Consider the following 22621-nt stretch of genomic DNA (forward strand, 5'->3'; position numbering starts at 1 on the left):
GTCTTTCAAACTAATTATCAAACCCAAAACTTAAGCAGGTCACTGTCTCTGGTCCTGAGGCGTCTAGGTTTGGCATAACTTGGCCAACCAAAATCAGTCAGCTCTTTACCATCTAACTTGCTGCTCACGGAGGACACTACGTTTTCTACTGGAAGGTACTGGGGATTAAACTTAGGCAATCACTCTGACACGGAGCTCTTCTCACAGCCCTCCCTCCCTCAGGAAGTATACAGAAGTCTTCCTCCTTCCTTATTGGTTCACAATCCCACAGAACTCTTCAGACTGTAGATTCTACTACCCCCAGGTCGCCTCCTGAGGGTCTGCCTGCTCAGGTCACGGGTACTCTGGTAGAGAAGTGGAGTATTAACATCACAGATACACACACACTAATGGGAAGGAGCTCCCTCTGAAAACCGACAGCGGACAGCTACCATGGTAACATCAAATTGGCTCTGATTTCTTCTGTATCTGAGTGTAGATGAGGGCACGCCAAATGAAGGCCACGTGCTGGCAGCCTGCTTACCTAGCTGCGAAATGAGCCTCTTCAGCTTCAGGGAATGTCATTACTCCAGCTGCGGTTCAGTCCTTCTGAAGTCACCGTTGCTAAAGGAAGAAATAACAAGTGGCCCACAAGACTGGTTCAAATCCCAGTAAAAATGTGGCTTTTCACTCAAAAATCAAGGAGAGTAACCAAGTATGACTTATGACTGTTGAGGAGGACTTAGCATATTTTAAATATTTTCCTGACAGAAGTCCCATGAAAATGCAGGGAATATGGTAATCTCTCTTGTTAAGATATATGAACTGGAGAGCAATTCATTTAGAAAATGCTGTATCACGTGAGTGCTGGAAGTTATTCCACTTAAATAGGCAACTTTGGGAACGTGAAGCTCACCCTAAGCACCAGGGCACTACTTTTGAATGTGTGTTTGTCTGTTTCTCTAGGAAGCAACAGACTGCCATATATAATTTAAAATGCCCGTTTCCTTCTCATGAAAGTGATTACAATGTTGCATTTGAAATATTTCATTTTTTTTTAAAGAATAAACAAATGATAATTTTTTTTTTATTTTGAAAAATGGCTTACTGGTAGTTTGGAAAAACTGGAGTTGTTTTAACTGCATGCCCAGTGAGAGGACATGCTCTTAGGCCAAGGCCTAGAACTAGTTCAGATGCTACCAGCCTTGAGATGCTGGAACTCACCTCAGGGAGTGGCCCGGGCGTGACAGTGATCTCATTTCCTATTCTTCCTGACCAGAGAGCACAGGCAATGCTAAAAAGTAACCAGTCTGCTAAATCCTCAGCAGGACAAGCTCCGCCTCTCTAGGCAGACAAATGGCTACTGGTTTGTAATCACAAATGAACATCTTTAATGAGGGGGAAAGTAAGCAAAATAATTGAGATTGTACGGTTTAGTAGAAATGAATCATCAATTTGTTTACAATCACCTAACCCTTTGACATTGCTGCTTCTAGTGCTGCGGGCTTCTAGTTTCGCTCACTTCTGTCATGGGCTTTTCTATAATCCTGAGTGAGTGGTGACCACAGTTAAAGAAACCAGTATAAAAACTGGGCATTGTTTTCTTCTTTTTTCTTTTGTACTTTTTCGAGACAGGGTTTCTCTGGTTGACCTCTAACTGGCTCTGTAGACCAGGCTGGCCTCAAATTCTGAGATTGGCCTCCCTCTGCCTTCTGAGTGTGGGGATTAAAGGGCTGTGTATTTTCAAAGAGCTAGTCCAGTGAGTCTTCTGTAGGAGGGGTTTCTGTGGGTGTCTTCCATAGGAGTCTAAAGGAGATATCTAGATGTTGATGTTAAGGTTTAGTCCTTTTGTCAGAGAAATAAAATAAATCCTCTCCAAATATGTTTAAAAAGTGGAGGGGGGGCTGGTTTATGAAATATTTTGAAGTAAACCTTTCTGTGCTATCCCTCCATTCCTGCCCCTAGTTACGCATCTTCTCAGCTGTCACCTGGGTCCCAGTGGGGAATGAAGGGTAAAGCACCATGTGCCTCTAATTTGCTGCTGGGAATTGGGGAGATGGGGTCAGGTGACACACAAGGCCTTGGGTTTGATTCCCCAACACTTTAAAAAAGTAGACAGCTTAAATAAAATCAAGTGAACAATATTTACCTATCTGGATTTCAAAAATCATACTTTATTTTGTATCTACTATAATAAGCTCAAAACTATAAGACATGAATGATTTTAAAGTAATTTTCATTTGTTTTACTTTAATGACAAGCATTTTAAAAAAGGCTTTGGCTGGGTGTGGCAGCCCATGCCTTTAATCCCAGCACTTGGGAGGCAGAGGCAGGCAGATCTCTGAGTTCGAGGACAGCCTGGTCTACAGAGTGAGTTCCAGGACAGCCAGGGCTACACAGAGAAACCCTGTCTCGGGGGAAAAAAAAAAAAAAAGGTTTTAAACTTTTTCCTTTCCTGAGTGGCTTGACTCCTTGAGCGTAACGGATCTGACACAGTGAAATGAAGACTATAAAACGATGTCTCTCAAAGCAATGGATCCAGAATCCAGTAGAAGTCTCTGTTATGTTATCTACCAGAGACTGCTCAGACATGGGTTTAAGCCAAGAGAAAGTCTTTAGTAAGCCAGCTAGTGACTACACTGGTGTTTGGAATCCCAGGGTATGTCTGAGTCTTTCTCAGAGTGAGCCTTTGAACACAAAACCCATGTCCTAGGTTGACATACTTCAGCTAACAGAAAGAGTCAGCTAGAAGCAGAACTACAACCTTCCAAGAACTATGGGCGTTGATGGGTTAGGCCTTTGTTTTTGTTTTTTGGTGCGTGGTGCTGTCTACATGCTGCGTTCTTACAGCTTGATCAGTATTTCGGTATGGTGTGAGTCACACTGAGGTCTTGGGGCCCTGTCACACAGACCTTCCTATAAAAAAATATTAAAAATATATTAAGAGACAAATACAGCTTGCCTGCCTTGGGGTGGGGTGGGAGGTGCAAATGAAAACTCCCGGAAACATTTAAAACAGATGCTATAACTGTCATCAGAGTTTTCTGAGGTTCCTTTATATAACTTCTCTTGTTCTGATTTCTCCCCTGCCCGGTTCAAGTCAAAGGACACCAAAGCCATCAATCACCATTTCCAGTGTTGGGTGCCTGTGGGCAGCTCATCTTGAGAGACAGAAATGAGCAGCGACCCTGTGCAGGTGAGGTGTGCATCTCTTACAGTCCTGTGAGAAGTCAGTCAGTCAGTCAGCAGCAGCAGCAGCAGCAGCTGCAGTGATAAAGCTGTCAGGGTGGAGGGTACCCATCATCATCCCTGATAAAGCACCACCCCATAGCCTAGGCTCCAACCAGAGCATGCTCTGTGTGCTGGAGACAGTTACTGCAGCAGGCCTCAGTCTCTCTCACATATTGTAAGTGTTGAAAGTGTTATGAAAATGGAGATAGTCTACAGCTCGTCATAGTTTTAAATGTAAAATATATGTAATAAATATTTTTAAAACTCCAAAGAAGCTGAGCATATTGTGGACACGAGCGGCCCTCCCTCCCCTTCAGTGTCAGGCTGTGATACTCTGCCTATTGCTCACATCTAGTATGTGAGAGCCCGTGTGGAGCACAGAACTGCCCTCAATACTGACTTGATTCCATTGTAATCAGTCATGAAAGGCACCTGCTCTTAAATAAGCATAAGTTTATTGCTGGAGGTTAGTATAAACAAGGCAGTAGTGAACGAAAATAAAGTCCATGTCATTACAATCATAATTATTTTTGATGACTCTGCACTCTGAGTTCATAGGGATACAAAAGATTGACGCACTCAAAACATGACACCAGAGGAGAAATCAAACTCAAGGAGCATAAAGTGCCCACAGCTCAGAGAGCATGTAGGAGCTGCAGAGTCCCCACAGCTCAGAGGCAGAGCATGTAGGAGCTGCGGAGTGTCCCNGAGTCCCCACAGCTCAGAGGCAGAGCATGTAGGAGCTGCGGAGTGTCCCACAGCTCAGAGGCAGAGCATGTAGGAGCTGCGGAGTGTCCACAGCTCAGAGGCAGAGCATGTAGGAGCTGCAGAGTACCCACAGCCCTGAGCTCACCCCAGCACCAGGGGTCAGGGTGCAAAAGCACCTGATAGAGTCACCATTACCCATGGCTCCCAAGTAACACTCCAGAGTCAGGGGAGGAAAGAACACTTTACAGGGGCAGAGCATTTTCCCTTCGAATACTCTGTTGCATGTGGAAAGCATAGTGAACAACAGAAGACCCATTTTATACAAGCCATGAAGTGGTGGCACACGCCTTTAATCCCAGCACTTGGGAGGCAGAGGCGGGCGGNTTTCTGAGTTCGATGCCAGCCTGGTCCACAGAGTGAGTTCCAGGACAGCCAGGGCTACACAGAGAAACCCTGTCTCTAAAAAACAAAATAAAAAACCCAATGCATTTTATATATAGAGAAAGTCAGGCTGGAGAGATGGCTCAGTGGGTAAAGTTCTTGCTGCTTAAGCCTGAGGATCTGAGTTCAGACATCCTTGGCACCCACAAAAAGCCAGGTGTGGTGGTGTTTGCCTATAACCTCAGCCTGGGGCCTGGGGCAAGGAGACAGGTGCATCTTGGACTTGCTAGCTGGCCAGCCTAGTCTAAATAGTGACTAGGTTCAATGGGAAACCCTGTCTAAGAAATCATGTGGGAAGTAGTAAGGGACGGCACCTAGTTCTACTCTCTGACTTCCACAGGCACACACACACACACACACACACACACACACACACACATGCACACAATACATAAATATACATACATAGACACATGCATAATATGCATGAGCAAGCACATACATGCACATACCAGCAGCACCCCCTGGGAAACTCAAGTGACAAAATCTAACTGTCCTTACAGCGGGGAGAAGGTATCTTATAGTTCGAGGCTAGGCAAACTGACCTAACTAGAATGAACTGTTTACACCTACATTATATTGTTTGCGACATTATTTATATATTTTTGAGTATGGGAATGAAATTTATCAAAGCATGTGCAAGATCCAAATGAAATGTTTAATAGGAAATGGGGAAGGTATGCCCTTGTTACTTGGTGGCCAGTTTACATTTGTATCATCTGATGAAATCACTGTAGTCTTATGTAACTATTGCTTTGTTAGTGAAAAAGTTTTTATAAACTGCTTATTAAGACACAGCATGTTATTTAATCTTAAATTTATATTAGGACCTTCATTAATAAAAAGATATTTACTAATATATGATAGTTTTGTTTTGTTTTGTTTTGTTTTTTTGCGACAGGGTCTCTCTCTATAGTCCTGGTTGTCCTTGCTATGTAGACCAGGAGAACAGAGACCCACCTGCCTCTGCCTCCAGACTTCTGTGATTAAAGACATGTGGCACCACACTCACCTAGTATATAACTGTTAGGTTTTGTTGAAGGCACTTACATTTTGTCATCACACACACACACACACACACCACTATGTGTATGTGTGTATATGTATAGACACAGGCACACTTTAAACAATGGATTCAGTGAGGAAGTAGGTGTTGAGACTTCAGTGGGAGCTGCACAGGCTTCCATAACGGTGGTTTTGCCACTGGCTCTGATTAGTCTAAGAACCAGCTTTGGTGTAATGTGAAAGTATGGAAAAGAAACAAAACAATACTTCAGGGCATTATAATGAGATGTTGCCTGTCATAGATAAATGCAGTAGGAAAGAACTGATTGCTCATTTAATTGATCCAGAAAAACTTAGAGATATTTATATTTTAGCAAGATTTCATGTACATATTTATACCCCGATGCCCTTGAGCCTACAAGGCTGGAAACCATCAGACCTGTGTGTGTGTGTGTGTGTGTATGAATGAGTATATGTGTGTGTATATGTGAATGTATGTGTATATATGTGTGTGTGTATGTATATGTGTGTGTATGTGTGAATGTATGTGTATATATGTGTGTATGTATGTGTGTGTATGAGTATATGTGTGTGTATGTGAATGTATGTGTATATATATGTGTGTGTATGTGTGTATGGTGTGTGTGTATGAGTATATGTGTGTGTATGTGAATGTATGTGTATATATATGTGTGTGTATGGTGTGTGTGTATATGTGTGTGTATGTGAATGTATGTGTATATATATGTGTATGTGTGTATATATGTGTGTATGTGTGTATAATATGTGTGTGTATGGTGTGTGTGTATATGTGTGTGTATGTGAATGTATGTGTATATATATGTGTATGTGTGTATATATGTGTGTATGTGTGTATATGTATGTATATACATATATATGTGTGTGTGTGTAATCAGAGGATGCGGCACTCACATACCCCACATGGCCACACGCTCACACACACACAGCTTCTTTCCTTGGGATGATTAATAACGCGTGTTGCTCCGTGATCAGTTTCCCTGTCCAGGAAGCTGCAGACATTTCTCTTAGTTCTGGCATTGTCTGAGAGGTAATGTAGAATGCATAAGACAGGATAAAGGTGAAAATTTGCATTCTATAAAAAATAACTATAAAAATGAAAAGCTACCATGTTAGAGTTAAGGCTGACCCACTAAGTTCCAACAATTGCAATGCACCTCAGCCCACAGGCTTAATTCTGGCAAACATTTTCATTAGGTAGGTAACTCTGGCACAGTCAGGGCTTATCTGCAGCTTAAAAATAGCAACACACTTGCATTTTAACATTCAAATACTATGGGTTATAATGTACTTCTATAATATGTCTTTATATTATAGAATAATATACATCCGAAGGGTGTTTTAGTCTAATTTTGTTCTTAAAATGTACATAAAAAATAAAGCAAGTATGTCAGGAAAGGAACTTATACACACAAGTAGAAATCGTTCAGTGTACAAGCACTCAAAAATGCATTTATGAAATAACAAAGCCCCCACATACACTGTCGTACACAGGAGTGGTGCCAACCCCATTCCTGTGTCCCAGGAAAGAGCTCGCTACCCTGAGGTTTAGTTCTGTAAGTCAGAAAAGGCATCGTTCCACACATTTACTAAATCAGAAGTTTTATTGTTCAGGGCCTGTGCTTTGAAATCACTAGCTTTCCTCGGGGTCTTCAAGGGAATCAGCAGTCATTGACCGGCCCCCAGCTCCAAGACTGCATCGCCGCAAAGACAGCTCCACGGCAGAAATCTGACGTAATTCTCTGCGACACAGTTTGACAGGCTTGACCCCCTGAAGCGGTCCTATACTTCTCACAGGCTGGAACTGGTGTGGTGGTGGACTCTGAGAGTGTGTAAATGGACGGGCCTCTGTTTTATCGGCAATGCTCTGAAGTTGGCCACTAGAGGGCGCTAACGAGCTATGGACTGGAAGTGAGTCTGGGCCATCTTCTGGAATCTGCTGGGTCAGTGGTTGGGTTTTTAAGCTGCTTGAAGAATTGTCTACTTCTCTTTCGCTTCCATTCAACTTTGTATTTTCAGTTCTAGATGCCCATTTTAGTTCTTCAGAAAGCACAGTCGTCTCTTCTGGATTCAGAACTCCATCTCCAGCATCATGATCTACAGAGAACCGGACACAAGACAAAACAAGCGAACACCATCTTCTGAAAATCAGGTATTTTTGCCACAGCACCCTACAAACTACATCATTCTCACTAAAGATGTGGTACTTGCAAACTCCTGCTTAATGATTTCCTCAGACAGACAGACGTGTGCCTCAAGGGCAGTCTTGATTCTCTTATAAACATCTTTAACCCATTAAAGTTGAAAACTCATCTATAATTTTGGTACTCTCTATAAACCTATGAGCACTGTGTGTCTCTGAAATCTTTTTAAAGAAATAATTATTACTTTCTAAGTCTAATGTAATTCACTATTTGCTTTATACATGGGTGTGTGCCTGCATGTCTGTCTGTGCACCTAATGTGTATGCAAGATGCCCGGAGAGCAAAGGTGTCTTATCCCTTTGGGACGAGAGTTACGGACGACTCAGAGCTGCCATGTGGGTGCTGGGCACCAAGCCTAGGCTCTGCCTTTAACTGCTAAGCCAGCTCTCTATCCTGAAGAGTTATTTATTTTTATGTATATTACCTGCATTTATGAAGGGTATAATCCATGTGTGAGGAGTGCCTGAGGGGCAAGGAGAGGGTGTCACATCCCCTCCAAGTGCTCAGTACTCTTTCAGCCCTGTGAAGACAGAATCTAAGCTGGAGCTTGGCTTTAAAATGACCTACAACCACTGAAGGAGAGAACTGACCGCTGCATGTTGTGTCCTCTGACCCCCATCCCTACATAAACGCACACACAATAAATACCAATGGACAGAGTCTAGTGGGCTTCCCCAAGCCTTGGCTGAGAGTCTGTCTCTGTCTGACATGTGGCTGCCTTCCCCAGGCACCAATGGCAGCCCAGAGGCTAAGCTAAGCTTCCCAGTGACTAGCATAGATGGCAAATGTTAGCAGTCACTGCCTATGGGCAACTTTGTATCTGTTCTAATTCCAGGTGAAGATCTGTATCTACGGCTAGCTCATGTTTTCTGGTGTGGAGGGGTTTCAATAAATTCATCTTTGTGTCCCCAGTACCAGGGGTTAAACTCAGTTGCTTTAAGCCCTGGATTATAAATTAGAATATGCTTGTCTATATGTTAATTTTCTCTAGGTATAAAAAATTTTAAAAGATTTATGATCTGCCTGTACGTATGCCTGTAGGCCAAAGAGGGCACCAGCTCTCATTACAGATGGTTGTAATCCACCATGTGGTTACTGGGAATTGAACTCAGGACTTTCAGAAGAGCAGTCAGTGCTCTTAACATCTGAGCCATCTCTCCAGCCCCAGAAATTATTTTTAAAAACAGCTAGAAATAAGTATTTCTTTTATATAACTTTCTAACTTTCAAATTTTGGGTCAAGTTATTTTAGAAATATTGATTGTTGATAACAATATATTATTACCTTCCAGGAATTTCTGAGTTTTGCAGAGTACTTTGTCATGGTAATCATTCTATTTATTAAGGGGTTAATTTTACATATGCACATTTAATTATTATTGAATTTGATCAAGTGTTTTAAATTCTGGAAGTCATGCCAGATTTTAGAAATACATACTTTTACTTTCATTTGTATTATTATTCTTTGTACAGTTTTTAAAAATCTTGTTGAATAAAGGTTTATTTATGTATTGTGTGTATGTGTGTGCGTCTGTGTGAGGCCACAACGTGTAAGACCCTCTGGAGTGAGTTACAGGGGGCTGGGAGCGCCATGTGGGCCCCATTGCTCCTAACCTCGCGGCATCTCCTGCATAAAATTGCTCTTGGTAATAAGAAGGCTTAATTCCTATGATATAGAAAAATATCAGACAGGACCTTAAAGGTTAAGAGTCAAAGGCAGCAAAAGCCACTGGCACATAGTAGATCATTTTCTACAGTTTTATGATTATTTTAATGTAGCTTATATATTGACATTTTACATATCTTTGCTATTTGAGAGTCAAGTATACTCCTTAGCTGTTGGTAAGACAAGGTTACCAAGTCTGCAGCAAGAGCCGTGTTAAGCTTGAGGTGAGCGAGCCCTGCACAGCTATGGTTTACATTGAGAACTCAGGGCAGAGTCAAAGTCTGAGCTGAGGAAACAACAGCACAGTGCTGCCGGCACAGGTGAGGTGCAGTGCCCAACTCCTAGGAAAGGGGAAGAGGTTCAAGGCCCGGCATGTATACTACCCCAAGATAGTATTTGAAACAACCTTTATTTGGTTTTAGTATATCCTTTGAAACAATACTTTAGCCATATTGTACCTTCATTTTCAAATTTGATCTTAATATTTTCCATAGTAAGTAAAGCTTTTCCCAGGGAAAACAAAATGATCACGTGGAGGTGCACACCTTTAGTCCCAGCACTCGGGAGACAGGCAGGCTCTGAGTTCAAGGCCAGCCTGGTCTGCAGAACAGGTTCTAGGACAGCCAGGGCTACACAGAGGAAACCCTGTCTCAGAAAACCAAAAAGAAAAGAGAAACAGAAACCCACAAGCATTCCCTTCCCACCCCAGTGGTCACTTTCCCAGCAGTCTGTGGGCTCTGTCTGTCTCACATGAAAACTGCCTGTTCACCTCACCCTCACTTTCCCAGCAGTCTGTGGGCTCTGTCTCACATGAACACTGTCTGTTCACCTCACCCTCACAACCTTGTACTTGGGTAGTGCTCCACTACAATCAGGGAGGGTCTCAGCTGATGGTAGGGACACCAGAAGCCTTACGCTCGGTCAGTGTGCGCTGCCACTGCACTGCTCCTTGGGCGGGGTCTTTCAGTCTCTTCTTGAGATCTCTGCTGGTTTTCTTATAGAAGTAGAGATCCTTTTCCAGCTGTTGGATTTTATCTTCATAGTTTTTTAGTGTTTCTATAATGCTGTCTCCATCTTGGTCTACAAAGCAACATTTATTTATATTTAACTTTGACTTTAAATGAATTTTCAAAATTTCACTTTAGCATAGCTCCAGACTCACCGGAGGGTCACAAGTATGTTACATATCTCTGTTACCTGAAGGGATCTTTTTCAGCCACAGTATGAAATCTTTTGCCTATAAGCTTTTTTTTTTTTTTTTTTTTTTTTTTAAACAGGACTGCCCCCTCACTTCCTTCTCTGCCCACTCTGACAGACACCTCCTCTTCCCAGCTCAGGGGTTTGCCATTGCTGCTGACGAGGCTTACTTACCAAGAATGGGCATTTCCTCTTAAACAGCAAACCTGTGTGAGGCTCAGCCAGTCGTCCACGTTCAAAGATTACATTAAGTTTGTATTAGGACTATGAATGTATAGAAAGTCTTACATCTGAGTTTAGAGACCCAAGAAATATACAATCAAAACCCCACAAACTGAAAAGGTATTAATAATGAGTCTAGAAAGATTAAATCACAAGGAAAAATACTACAGAGTGGGTTGGGGAGCTCTGATCGTTGCTCCAGGTAATGTCAGACTTGTAGTTAGTATCTGTGAGTGTGCACCTTTGTTCAGTAATGATCTGGTATCAGGCACTCTTAGGCCTCCTTCGTATGACCACACACACAGAATGGCTCTATTGTTTTCACTCATTTGCTATTCTTATTTCTTACTTAGCCATCAGATTGCTTTAAAGTGAAGCCCAGTGCATCTGAGTGGTTCACTGAGTGCATGACTATCGTGTGCCAGGCCCCAGGGTTTCATCTTCAGCACCAAAACCAAAAAGGCCAACCAGTCAAAGCACACAACTTTATTTTCTATACAATGCACTTGAAATTAGAAAACTCACAAACTGTTAGTAATTTTAACTAGTGTGTGTAATCTTTATGTGTAGCTATAGAAACAATTTAATTTTTAATGACTTTTTAGAGACACAGTATCATGGGTGTAAGAGTGCTAGAACGGACTCAGGCTGCACGCACACTGGGAGCACTCTGCTAGCTGAGCTCCTATTATGTGATCCTGGTCATCTAAAGCTCACAGCAGCTCTGCTCCATCATCACTTTCAGAGAGCATTAAGCACAAGTACAGAAAGAATGGGACGTGTCGGAATGCAGTGGTGTGGGGTCCTACCAAGGGGAACTCTGCTCACGAGGCAAAGCAGTTGCTAACTAACTTTGTAAAGTTAACTTATTGTCATTTCCTCCACACCCAAAGTTATCTTTTCCAATTTTCTGCTTCTTCAGGTTGCTTCTTTTAAACTGCCTTAGGTCACGTCAGCTCTGTGTTCCTGAGCGTCAAGGCTGAGCGGCTACACTGCAGCTGAAACAGAGCCAGCCAGCAGTGAGAGAGCTGCCTCTGTCTGGGCACTAGCGTGCTCTCAGGTAATGTGAGGAGACTCTGACTGCAGCTCCTCTATTGTTGGGCTTCTGATCGCTAAGAATGCTACAAACCTATCAATTTTGACCTATAATGCATAGAATTTTATACTCAACTAAAAAAATTACAGCAGAGCCTATCACTTCATCTGTACTTGAAAATGCCAGAAGTTGTTTTACATTTCCACATAAAAGCCAGACCAACAACAGACCAACAGGATTTCAGGAGTTCTTGGGGGTCTGGGAGCAGGCAAAGGGATGGCACTTCAAACATAAGCCATCTTACATCAGAATGATAGGAAACACGGTAGCCATGTGTGTGAAGGTCAAGAGCATCTGTAAGCAGTGACTGTGCACAGCAGAACAGTGACATGGGGCACACTGTGGCCCTGCTCCCTTCCCCCCCACCCCTTGAGTAACTGACAGCAGGGGGAGGGGCTACCTTTGAAATGCTGTAAGAGCAGCTGCATCTTCTGTTCGTGCTCCTTTTGCTGGAGGGTCAGTCTCCGGTCACACTGCAGTCTCAGCTGCTCCAACGCAGATTCCAACTCATGGACCACATTATCCCGTTCTAGAACCTTCATTTTCATCTCTTTATTCTGCAACTGTTGTTTACGTTCCGTTTCTCGCAAATTAATTACCTATCAAAGATTTTTTTAATCTTTTAAGTGTATCTTATGTACCTAACACAATAATAGATTGCCCAGTTTTCTTGGACTACATGAAGGTGAAGCTATTTAACCTCAATAGTATCGTAAGTGCCTTTTAACAGGTGCTGGATAGATGCCTAGGCAAATGCTTTTAAATATAACTACAAAATAATAGCCAACAACCTTTTGAGTTTGTCAGAATTCTGAATCAGTAATACTTTCATTTTCAATACAGTATTGAACTAATAGTCACCCTTCCGAAGCGTCTTAGATAAGGCTCTGTTGTTCAGATGGCATGATTCTGTAGTTCAGAGGACATGATTCTCTAGTTCAGAGGACATGATTCTGTAGTTCAGAGGACATGATTCTTTTTCCTGGTTCCTTTTGTTTTGGAGACATGGTTTTACTATGTATCTCTGGCTGGCTTTGAACTCACCTCCTAAGTGCTCGGGGTCTGTAGACACATGCCACCATGGTTTTCTATAATTTTGTAACTATTTTTATAGTCCACACAGCTATAGAGGAATGTTTATATTCTTGCAACATCTACATATCACTCTGTCTTTAAGTGAAAGAGTAATTTAACCTTTAATGCCGCAGTTCTGCTTCAGGCCACTGCATTTTGTGTGTTGAGGTCTGCTGTGTTGGTAAGGACGCAGAGTACTGTAGACAGGGTCTGTGCTGAAGATCCTGACAGGAGTCTCAAATGACTCCCATTAAAAACAACACTCATGTGGCCTTAGCTACACCCCTTGGCTAAGAACCCTCAGGATGCCATCAGAGACTGTCTCCAAGCCTAGGCCACATGCCGACTACATACAGTCTATCAGTAATAGCTGCTGACTACTGACGGGTTACTCCAGCCTCAGGAGACTGCTTAATATTTTGTTCACTTTTGTTGTTGTTGTTGTTGAGCCTCTGGCCATCCTTCAGACAAGGCTGTCCTCACACCCACAGAGAGCCCCTGCTGCTCCGCCCCTGGTGCTGGGGTTACAGGTGTGGCTGCTTTGCTGAGCTTCTCACTCACTTTGTATTTCACACAATTAGACTTTGAAAAAGTCTTTATTTTAGTTAATATCAATTGTCAGATACTCTCTTTAACTCACTATATTTTTAGGGAAAAGCTATTCTTCATAAAATAAATTTCAAGTGGAAAAATATTAGAGAAAACATTAATATAGTTCTCAATGTTTCAAAATACCTCTAACAGTAAACTGCCATTTTAAAATAAAATCTGATTGACTTAAGCACATTCAAACTAATAAAACTTAATACTGTCATTGCCACCAATGTGGCACACATCCCCTACTCACCAGCACGGCAGAAGGCAACCCAGCACTGCAGCCCCTGGACTTCCTAACTAGTGTTGACATTGAGAATCAAGAAGGACCAGGAAGGCAGTCAGGTAAATCTCTAGACCTCCTACAAGGGGCCTTCAGTTTAACACCTCAACGCTAAGGCTTATTTGGTTAATTCACAAACTTCCTCACAACACTCAGGTCCATAAAGGGAACCTGTGCTTATATTTAATTGGCCATAACATCTTTGGGAATGTCACTTCCTTTAAAAGTTCAATACAAACAAGGCATCTTGACCCTTCCTAAAAAAAGTGGTGTTCCTTAGAAACATACCTTGTTGAAATATTTGAAAAGAATAGCTCGAATCTCAGTAATATTCAGGCAAACTAGCTTTTCCAGAACATTTGCCTCACTTTGAGAGAGGTTCTGGAATGACGCCTTGAGTGAGTTCTGGCGACTCTGGATGCTTTCATTCTTGAATTCAATCGCAGCTTCCAGGGCTTCTATTCCTTCTTCCAGTTGAAAAAGAAGATGTTCTTCCTAGAGGTCATGAAAAACATTCATCTTAAAGAACAGATAAAACCTGGCCTCTGCCATGCGCTTAGATCAGACTTTACCATGTGATTGAGTTTAAACTCTCACTACATGGAAAGAACATGGTATTTAGATTTAGCTAAGCTATATGATGTATCACGTGTTAGTGCATGTATGACACACGGCCATCAGGTCTTCATAGTAGCATATATCTAAATAGAAGATGCAAAAGTTAGGCGAGTTCTATGATGTCCCATGGCTGTGCAGCACACCCTGATTACCTAATCCAAGGGAGGCACAAGGACACAGCCTCAGCTCATAGACTGTCCCTCAATACTCCTAGAGCAGCACAGAGTCTGTCCTGATGAGGCCTCATAGAGCTGCTGTACACCGCCCCCAAAGACCTAGCAAAACTGCACAGGGCTGGGAAAGGAGGAGAGGACGCTTGGAACCCACTGAGAACTAGTGACAAGGACAGTCTGTGGGACAATGCAGCAGAGGGAACAGAAGCAGCCAGGGCTTAGGGAGCTGCAACATTTCTTAAGAGTTCTATGAAATGAACCAGACATAGATGTGTGTGTCCAAAATTCCAGTATTTAGAAGGCTACGGCAGGAGAATCAAGAGTTCAAGGGCTCCATGATGAAACCCTGTTTAACCCCCTTCAAAAAATATTTCCAGGAAGGGTTATTTCAAATGGTTGCAACATAACATCAGCCAATATGCTCTTTGTGTCAGAAAACCAAATGGTTCTTCGAGCTGTCCGAGGTTATACTAGCTGAAGATGGGAAGGGGACAGACGGAAATCTGGGTGTGGCTCTGTGTTCCTGTGCCTGTGTAGAGCAAGCCTCGGCAGGGAGATGGCCTTGCCTGTACTCCTCACTGCTTAGCATGGCGTTTATTGTATATTTAAACTTAGTATTTGTTGAACGAATTAATGAAAAATTCAAAACTATTTCCATATGTCTGTTATTTTTCCCACCACTTCTAGGAGTTGTTTAGACTTCCAGCCCTCCTCTTCTCCAGTTCACGAAACAGGTAATAACTTCATCCAGCAGGAAGTTGCATACTTCCTTTAGAATGTTATCTTATAAAATCTTCTGGAAGAACAGTGGGGGAGACATGCAATAGCCACTTCTCTGTGCAGTAGCTAACCATCCTCTGACTGTATGCCAATTGTCCCAAAAGAAACACAACAATCATATTTCGAAAGATTAAGTTTTGTAATTTTAAATGATTGTGCATTGTTTATGGGTGCGCACAGGTGCCTTGCAGAATCCAGAAGAGGACAGTGACTGTCACGGAGCTGGAGTTACTGGTGCCTGTGCATGGCCACACATGGGTGCTGGGAGCTGAACTCAGCTCCCTAGCCACGAAGACCACCCTTTCAGCCCTAATAATCACATTTGTAAGAGGAGGGGAAGAAAGCCACTTTAAATACTCTTGAAAGGTACTTCCATGAATGAATAAAAGGAGCCAAGACATAGAAGTGAGTTATCTAAATAGACTACATCTGACTTTTCAATTCATACTCTTATTATATTCTATAAAAAATAAATATAAAAGGTTTTCTGAGAACAGTTTAGAACATGGCTGAGAACAATTCAAGTATAATTTTAGTTTCTGCAGTTTCAAATGTAAGTTAAGAAACAGCTGAGAAAATACAAAGCAGTATTATCATAGAGCCCTGAGCACTGCTCACTCCAGTGAGATAAAGCAGTATTATTATAGAGCTCTGAGCACTGCCCACTACAGTGAGATGGCTCAGTAGGTAAAATTTTTTACTGTGAAGCCTGACTACCTAAGTTTGTTTCCTAGAATCCACAAGACAAGGGTAAATAACTGACTCCCCTGTAGTGGTCTGAATGAAAATGGTCACCGTAGGCCCATAGGGAGTGGCACTATTACTAGGTATGACCTTGCTGGAGTGGGTGTGGCTTTGCTAGAAGAAGATTGTCACTGCAGGGCGGGCTTTTGAAGTCTCAGATGCTCAAGCCAGGCCCACAGTGTCACTCTCTCTTCCTGCTGCCTGCTTATGCAGATGTAGAACTCTCAGCTACCTCTCTAGCACCTCCTGTGTTTGCCTGTGTGCTGCCATGCTTGCTGCCATGATGATAACAGATTAAACCTCTGAACTGTCAGCTACCCCTGATTAAATGCTTTCCTTTATAGAAGTTGCCATGGTCATAGTGTCTCTTTCAGCAATAGAAGCCCTAACTAAGACAGAAGTTGATACCTGGGACTGGGGTATTGTTGTAATTGGCCTGACCATGCTTTTGTTTGGGTGAATGTGGACTTTGGACTAGAAAAGCAGGTGAGTGCTTTAAGTGGGCCTTAATGGGCTGCTCTAATAGGAGCATCAAAGACTGGTGCTGAGGGGGATTTGAATTATGGGGCCTGGCTCAAGAGGTTTCAGAGGATAAGAATATTAATATATGGCCTAAAAATTGTTCTTTCAATATTTTGCCCTTTGGCTGCTTTCTGCATTTGTATAAAAAAATCTATCTGTGTTGTGTGGTTATCAGTGGCCAGTCTTATGCAGATCTGTAATGAAAAGGAATAAGGGGATTAAGGGACGATACAAAATGTCCACTTTGAGGAGAAAGGGGCACCAGGAAGTGTAAACAGATTAAAGACAAGCCTGATACTAAGTGGAATAGAGGGATCGGTGACCTCAGAGCAAGGCCCCGCCCAGCTAAGCTGCCAACTTAGAGAGCCGTTGTGTGAAGCTGTGAAGGTGAGGCCTGGGTTGCCTTGGAGACCCTGAAATATTGGAGATGCCAGAGCTGTGTGATACCTGCTGAGGAGAGCTGCTAACAGGGAGTGGAACCAGCCCAAGAGAGTGAAGTGTGTTACAGTCAATAACGTCAACAAAGCAGAGAGGAGTTGGAGTCTGGAGTGATTTGACATCAGACGTGGAGATGCAGAGTTTGGAGTCTGCTCAGCTGGCTTTCCGTCTTGCTTTGATCAATGTTTTCCCACTCTCCTCCCTTTCCTCTCATTTGCAATGGTGATTATATCCTGTGTCTCTGTATGTAGGAAGTATGTGATCTGCCCTTTCATTTTGATTTTACAGGAGGTAACAGTTAAAGAGACTGCCATAAGTCTCTAAATATATTTTGACTTCAGGATTTTTCCTACTTCTTTTTGTTTGTTTGTTTGTTTGTTAGTTTTTTTGAGATAGGGTTTCTCTGTGTAGCCCTGGCTGTCCTGGAACTCACTCTGTAGACCAGGCTGGCCTTGAACTCAGAAATCCACCTGCCTCTGCCTNGGGTTTCTCTGTGTAGCCCTGGCTGTCCTGGAACTCACTCTGTAGACCAGGCTGGCCTTGAACTCAGAAATCCACCTGCCTCTGCCTCCCAGGTGCCGGATTAAAGGCGTGCGCCATCACGCCCGGCTTGACTTCAGGATTTTTAAAAAGTGTTGAGACCAATTGACTTTGGGGACTGTTGAGGTGGACTGAATGATTTCTGCATTACAATCCTGCTACAAGTCTGTGGGGGCCAGGGAGTGGAATGTGGTGGTTTGAATAAAAATGGCCCCCACAGGCCCATGGGGAGCGGCTCTGTTAGGAGGTGTGGCCCTGTTGGAGGAAGTGAGTCACTGGGGGGCGGGCTTTGAGGTCACCCTCTCTTCCTGCTTCCTGTCTATGCAGATGTAGAACTTTCAGCTACTTCTCCAGTTACCTCTCTTGCTTCCATGCATTTTTCTGGTCATGATGATAATGGACTGAACCTCTGAACATGTAAGCCAGCCCCGATTAAATGTTCTCCTTTGTAAGAGTTGCCTTGGTCATACTGTCTCCTCACAGCAATGGAAACCCTAGCTAAGAAGGCGTGCCCCCAAGTTGTCCACTGCCCTCCATACATGTGCTGTGGCAGACAAGCATGTGCATGCATACATATGCAAACGTACATACACACACTCCACACAATGAAATTTTAAAAGAGTGAAAACTCAAAGTGAAGCATTGCATACGGTTGTGGTCAAAGTGAAGCATTGCATACGGTTGTGGGTGTCTCTTACTCAGCATGGCTGAGTTCTCTTACTCATGCTAGTTCCTAGCATATGGCCATTACTTCTAAATTCTGAGACAGCAGGTCTGGGTGGGTCCTGACATCACTTTTCTATAGGCTTCCCAGAGACCGGGGTGTAAGGCAGTAGTTTCTAAATGTTTTAGACCATACATTCCTTTCAATAAAGAAGGGAAACAAAAGACTAACAAAGCTTTCAAGCAAGAATTGCATTATATGTATATTTTGTATAAACAAATGTTTAAATATAGACGATGGAAGTAAAATGTAAAAGATAAGAATAGAGGGTCTTACATTTTTCCTATACACCACTTACTACAGACAACTCATCTGCAGCAGCACGGACAGAAACAGAGCACACTGAGTTAGTGAAATGAGCCTAGCGAGGAAAGATGTGAAGCATTTCAACCTGAGCAACATAACAAAGCCAACCTGAAGTCGGGAGCAGACAAGCAGTCAGGTAGCAGGCAAGCGGGAGGTTAGCAGGCCCCCAGTACAGTGAGGTAGGTGGGTCCAGTTCTCAGGTTCCAGTTAGATTTAAGTTCCAACCTGATACAGCTAGGTCACCTGGGGTGGGGGTGGGGGGAGTCCCCAGATGAGACTGACCTGAGAACAGATCTGTGTGGCACTGTCTCGAGCAGCAGGCAGAGTATAAGGCAGCAAACACGCCAACAAGCAGTGTTCCTCCATGATGTCTGTCCCTGTGGAGTTCCTGTCCTGACTTCCCTCAGTGACAGATGAACTGTGACCAAAAGCTGAAATGTACCTCCCTCTGAGCTCCCATCGCAGCATTATCACAGCAGCAGAAAGGAGACTATAACAGGCACTGCACCAGGAAGTGTGGCGTGCTGTGCCGAGCCTCACCGTGGGGGCTGGAGAAGACTGTAAAGGCCTTGGCACTGTGGCCTGGAAAAGCTGCATGGAATCTCTGAATGACAAGAGAAATGCAGAGAGTGGAGGCCTGGGATGTGAGGATCACAGGGAAGTCAAGATTCTGTGAAAATGTGGGATGGGGCCATTGTGGGATATTATGGAACGAGAATATAGTGATCATACAGAGAAACCCTGTCTCGGAAAAAAGAAGAAAAGAATATGCTGATCAGTTGGGGCTGAGAATCAGTTATGATTAATAAGAGATCAATACCACTGAATGAAATGTGTTCTACTGGGGCAATAAAGAAATATTTGCATAGGGTCAGTACACAGAAGCTGTGGTCCAAAGGGGGACAATACTACATCTCAAGCTGGCAGCCAAACTTGGCAATTTGTAAAAGTTCCCACACAGTGCTGGTTTTGAAAGCACAAAAATGCAAGACTGTGGGGACATGGAGAGTAGGTGAAGCCTGGTACCATGTGGCAGGGACACAAAGTCCCTGAAGAAAGGCCAGGAGAGACTGACCACTGGGGAAGGCGCATCCTCAGTGTAGTGGAGGATGTTAGAGATGCCATGCCTGTGTGCCATGCCTGTGTGCCATGCCTGTGTGCCATGCCTGTGTGCCATGCCTGTGTGCCATGCCTGTGTGTGCCATGCCTGTGTGCCATGCCTGTGTGTGCCATGCCTGTGTGTGCCATGCCTGTGTGTGCCATGCCTGTGTGTGCCATGCCTGTGTGTGCCATGCCTGTGTGTGGCATGCCTGTGTGTGGGATGGCTGTTGAGTATAGTCACAGCTGTGAGCAGAGCAGCCCGTGTGCACGGATGGCAGAGATGAAGAAACAGGACCGTTGGAGCTGCTCAGAGCTGGAAAATGGCTGTGACTGAGTGAGTCTTAGGGGCCGGATGCTGAACTACAGGGTCTGGATCTACCCTGCTGACTGTTTATATGCCCCACGGTTTCCTTTCTGGGGTAAGAAAGTGTGGAACTTTTATTCTGTAGGAGCTCACTGTTAAGAGACTCTGGATTTTTTATTTTAATCTTAATTTAATAGGTATGTGTATGTCTATGTGTAGGTATGCTACACGTGTGCAGGTGCTCACAGAGGCCAGAAGACGATTTCCCTGGAACTGGAGTTAAAAGTGGTTGTGAGCCACCTGAAGTGGGTGTTGGGAACCAAACTCCAGCCCTCTAGAAGGCGACAGTGCTCTAACCACCGAGTCAGCGCTCCAGCCTACGAGGCTTAACTTTCAAAGAAGACCTTGAACTTTTAAAGCACTGGAATTTTTTAGACTGGACTTTAAAAGTTGGCGTGTGTTTTGTTAAGCTGCTAAGAGATGTCCTGTTGCAGTTTTGCTTTGATTGTCCATTTGACACATCCTCATCCTGAGAAGGGAGTGAGTCTCAGTTTACAGATTGTGTACATCAGACTGTCCTGTAAGCGAACCTGGGGGAACTGTCAACAATGCAGAGGGGCCCAGCTCCCTTCGAGGAGCATCATCCTGTGGGCAGTGCACCCTGGACTGAGAGAGAGAGAGCCAACCAGAGTGAGCCACAAGCAGCACCCACCGTGCTTTCTGTTTAAGTTCCTGCCCTGACTCCCAGCAATGGACTGTGACCTGGGAGGTGAAATAAACTTTCTCCTCTCATGAGTTGCTTTTAAAAAGTGTTTTATCCCAGCAACAGAAGGGAAATCCACCTGCCGCTGGGATTAAAGGCCTGCACCACCATTGCCCACCACCATTGCCCAGTGAGAATATTATTCTTGGTAAGAGCAGAAAGAAAACCAAAGATGCTCACAAGACTAAATAGAACACAACTGTGTCCAGTATTGTCCAGGGAGGTACTATGTATGGTGGTATCCACAAGTCCATAGTGTTATCTGCCACAGAACTCCACATAAAATGCAAGCTGTATTCTGCGACAGGATCTCACCATGTAAGTCTGGCTAGCGTAGAACCTACCTGGAACTTGCAGCAATCTGCCCACCTCAGTACCAAGAGGCATATCTCACAATGCCCTACCCACATGCTGTATCAGGCTTTCAAGTCTATCTTCTGCTTGCAGCTCACTGTGATCATTAGCACAGCTTCCCAGGTGACTCTGATTACTTTGTGTAAACACTGTCATACATAGAGCTCAAGGGGAGCGCAGTACTTAGTTTTGTTTACTTGTTTGTTTCCTGCATGGCCTAGCAACAGTCCTGGGTGGACAGAGTTCCTTACTGCTCTAGTGTGCTGTGTATCAGGTGCTTATCCCTTCAGCGTTAAAAGTTCAGGGCTCCAGATTAACACTTTAGGAGCCTCTGCACAGTGACCCAAGTTAAGTCATGAACTGGGGAAGCAGGTATGTAGGATGCCTGTTCCTTCAGCCAACAGTCATCAGGTGGTTCAGCAGGAGACATATGTGACATCTTTCTGCTGTTTCTCCACAAGCCCCTCTAATGTCCTCTCTCTTGCCTGATATAAAACACAAGATTCAGTGAGGCCCAAGGCTGCCAGCTGCTCCCCTTCCTGGGATGACTGGATCATCGAAATGCTAATTCCCTCTCACATGAAAACTGTAACTGAGATTTATAGTTTTGTTTGGATGGTGGAGAATTTCTGCTGAAAACACCAGCTTTTTCACTAGACAGGCAAGTCACATGCACCTAGCCCCATTACCAAAGATACAGAGGTGACAGATGAGGTGCTCAGCAGGTGGGTACCACCTGGTAAAAGGGAGGCCATCCATGCTTGCACATGTGTATCCCTCTCAAGGTGTGAGAGCACAGGCTATGTGCTCTGCTGTTCAGACTCCTGTGATCTGCAACTCCAGGTGAGAAGCAGCTAAGGAGGCCACGCTCAAGGGATGGGGGGCGGGAGGGAGGTGGCTGGCAATGTCAGGAAGGATACATGCAGGTGCCACTGTGGGAAGAGATCTGTCTAATCAACCAAGGCTTATAATACCAGGTAGATGCCAGAGGAACTCATTAGCTGACCAAGTCTTAAGGATTATCAGGTTTATCAGGTTCATGATCACGTGACTGCCCTCCATCACTCGTCCTCATACAGCAGCTCCAGCTCCAGGGAATACTGACTTACTTTGGGGGACAGCACTCGCCCATGCTTGAGCCTCTCGTCCACACTGTTCCTCTGTCTCTGGAGCTGATCCCTTTCTTTCTGAAGCGCTTGGACCTGTTCTGAAATCTTCACCTTCTCCTCAGTCGGGCTGCTCTCAAGCTGCAAGCTCTTCTCAGATAACTCTTGGTCCAGCAAGTTCAGGCGAGCCGATATTTTGAGACCATCTGTGCTTAAGGCCTAGAAAGACACAACCCACCAGATAGAAAATGGTTACAAGAAATTCAGATATCGGGCTGGTGAGATGGCTCAGTGGGTAAGAGCACCCGACTGCTCTTCCGAAGGTCCGGAGTTCAAATCCCAGCAACCACATGGTGGCTCACAACCATCCGTAACGAGATCTGGCGCCCTCTTCTGGAGTGTCTGAAGAC

General features: G+C 44.0%; 1 protein-coding gene and 1 long non-coding RNA gene across 10 annotated transcripts in view; one reads left to right on the forward strand and one right to left on the reverse strand.

The window, feature by feature from the left end:
* The first annotated feature begins 240 nt into the window (after positions 1-240).
* On the forward strand, positions 241-20240 carry LOC110308079. 4 transcript variants are annotated; one of them, XR_002379514.2, is made up of 7 exons: positions 241-435; positions 3080-3175; positions 7018-7314; positions 7423-7555; positions 11614-11751; positions 15217-15263; positions 20208-20240. It is a non-coding gene; the product is annotated as an uncharacterized LOC110308079 (long non-coding RNA). The 4 variants fall into 4 exon arrangements; XR_002379513.2 differs by lacking the exon at positions 20208-20240 and adding an exon at positions 15490-15518; XR_003834684.1 differs by lacking the exon at positions 20208-20240 and having other exon boundaries at positions 242-435; positions 15217-15339.
* Kif27 (kinesin family member 27) overlaps positions 6747-22621 on the reverse strand; it is a 70835-nt gene continuing 54960 nt past the window's right edge. For 5 of the 6 annotated variants that reach the window (XM_021180420.2, XM_021180422.1, XM_021180421.1 and 2 more), the window contains 5 exons: positions 22215-22430; positions 14027-14233; positions 12188-12386; positions 10188-10352; positions 6747-7500 (listed from right to left, as the gene is read on the reverse strand). In XM_021180420.2, coding sequence (XP_021036079.1) covers positions 7037-7500; positions 10188-10352; positions 12188-12386; positions 14027-14233; positions 22215-22430 — 1251 coding nt within the window. In that variant the 3' untranslated portion in view covers positions 6747-7036. Of the gene's footprint in view, positions 7501-8031; positions 8128-10187; positions 10353-12187; positions 12387-14026; positions 14234-22214; positions 22431-22621 lie in introns of all 6 variants that reach the window. The other variant, XR_002379511.2, reaches the window with a different exon arrangement.

The sequence above is a fragment of the Mus caroli genome, chromosome 13 (genome assembly GCF_900094665.2).
Source record: "Mus caroli chromosome 13, CAROLI_EIJ_v1.1, whole genome shotgun sequence".
NCBI lineage: Eukaryota > Metazoa > Chordata > Mammalia > Rodentia > Muridae > Mus > Mus caroli.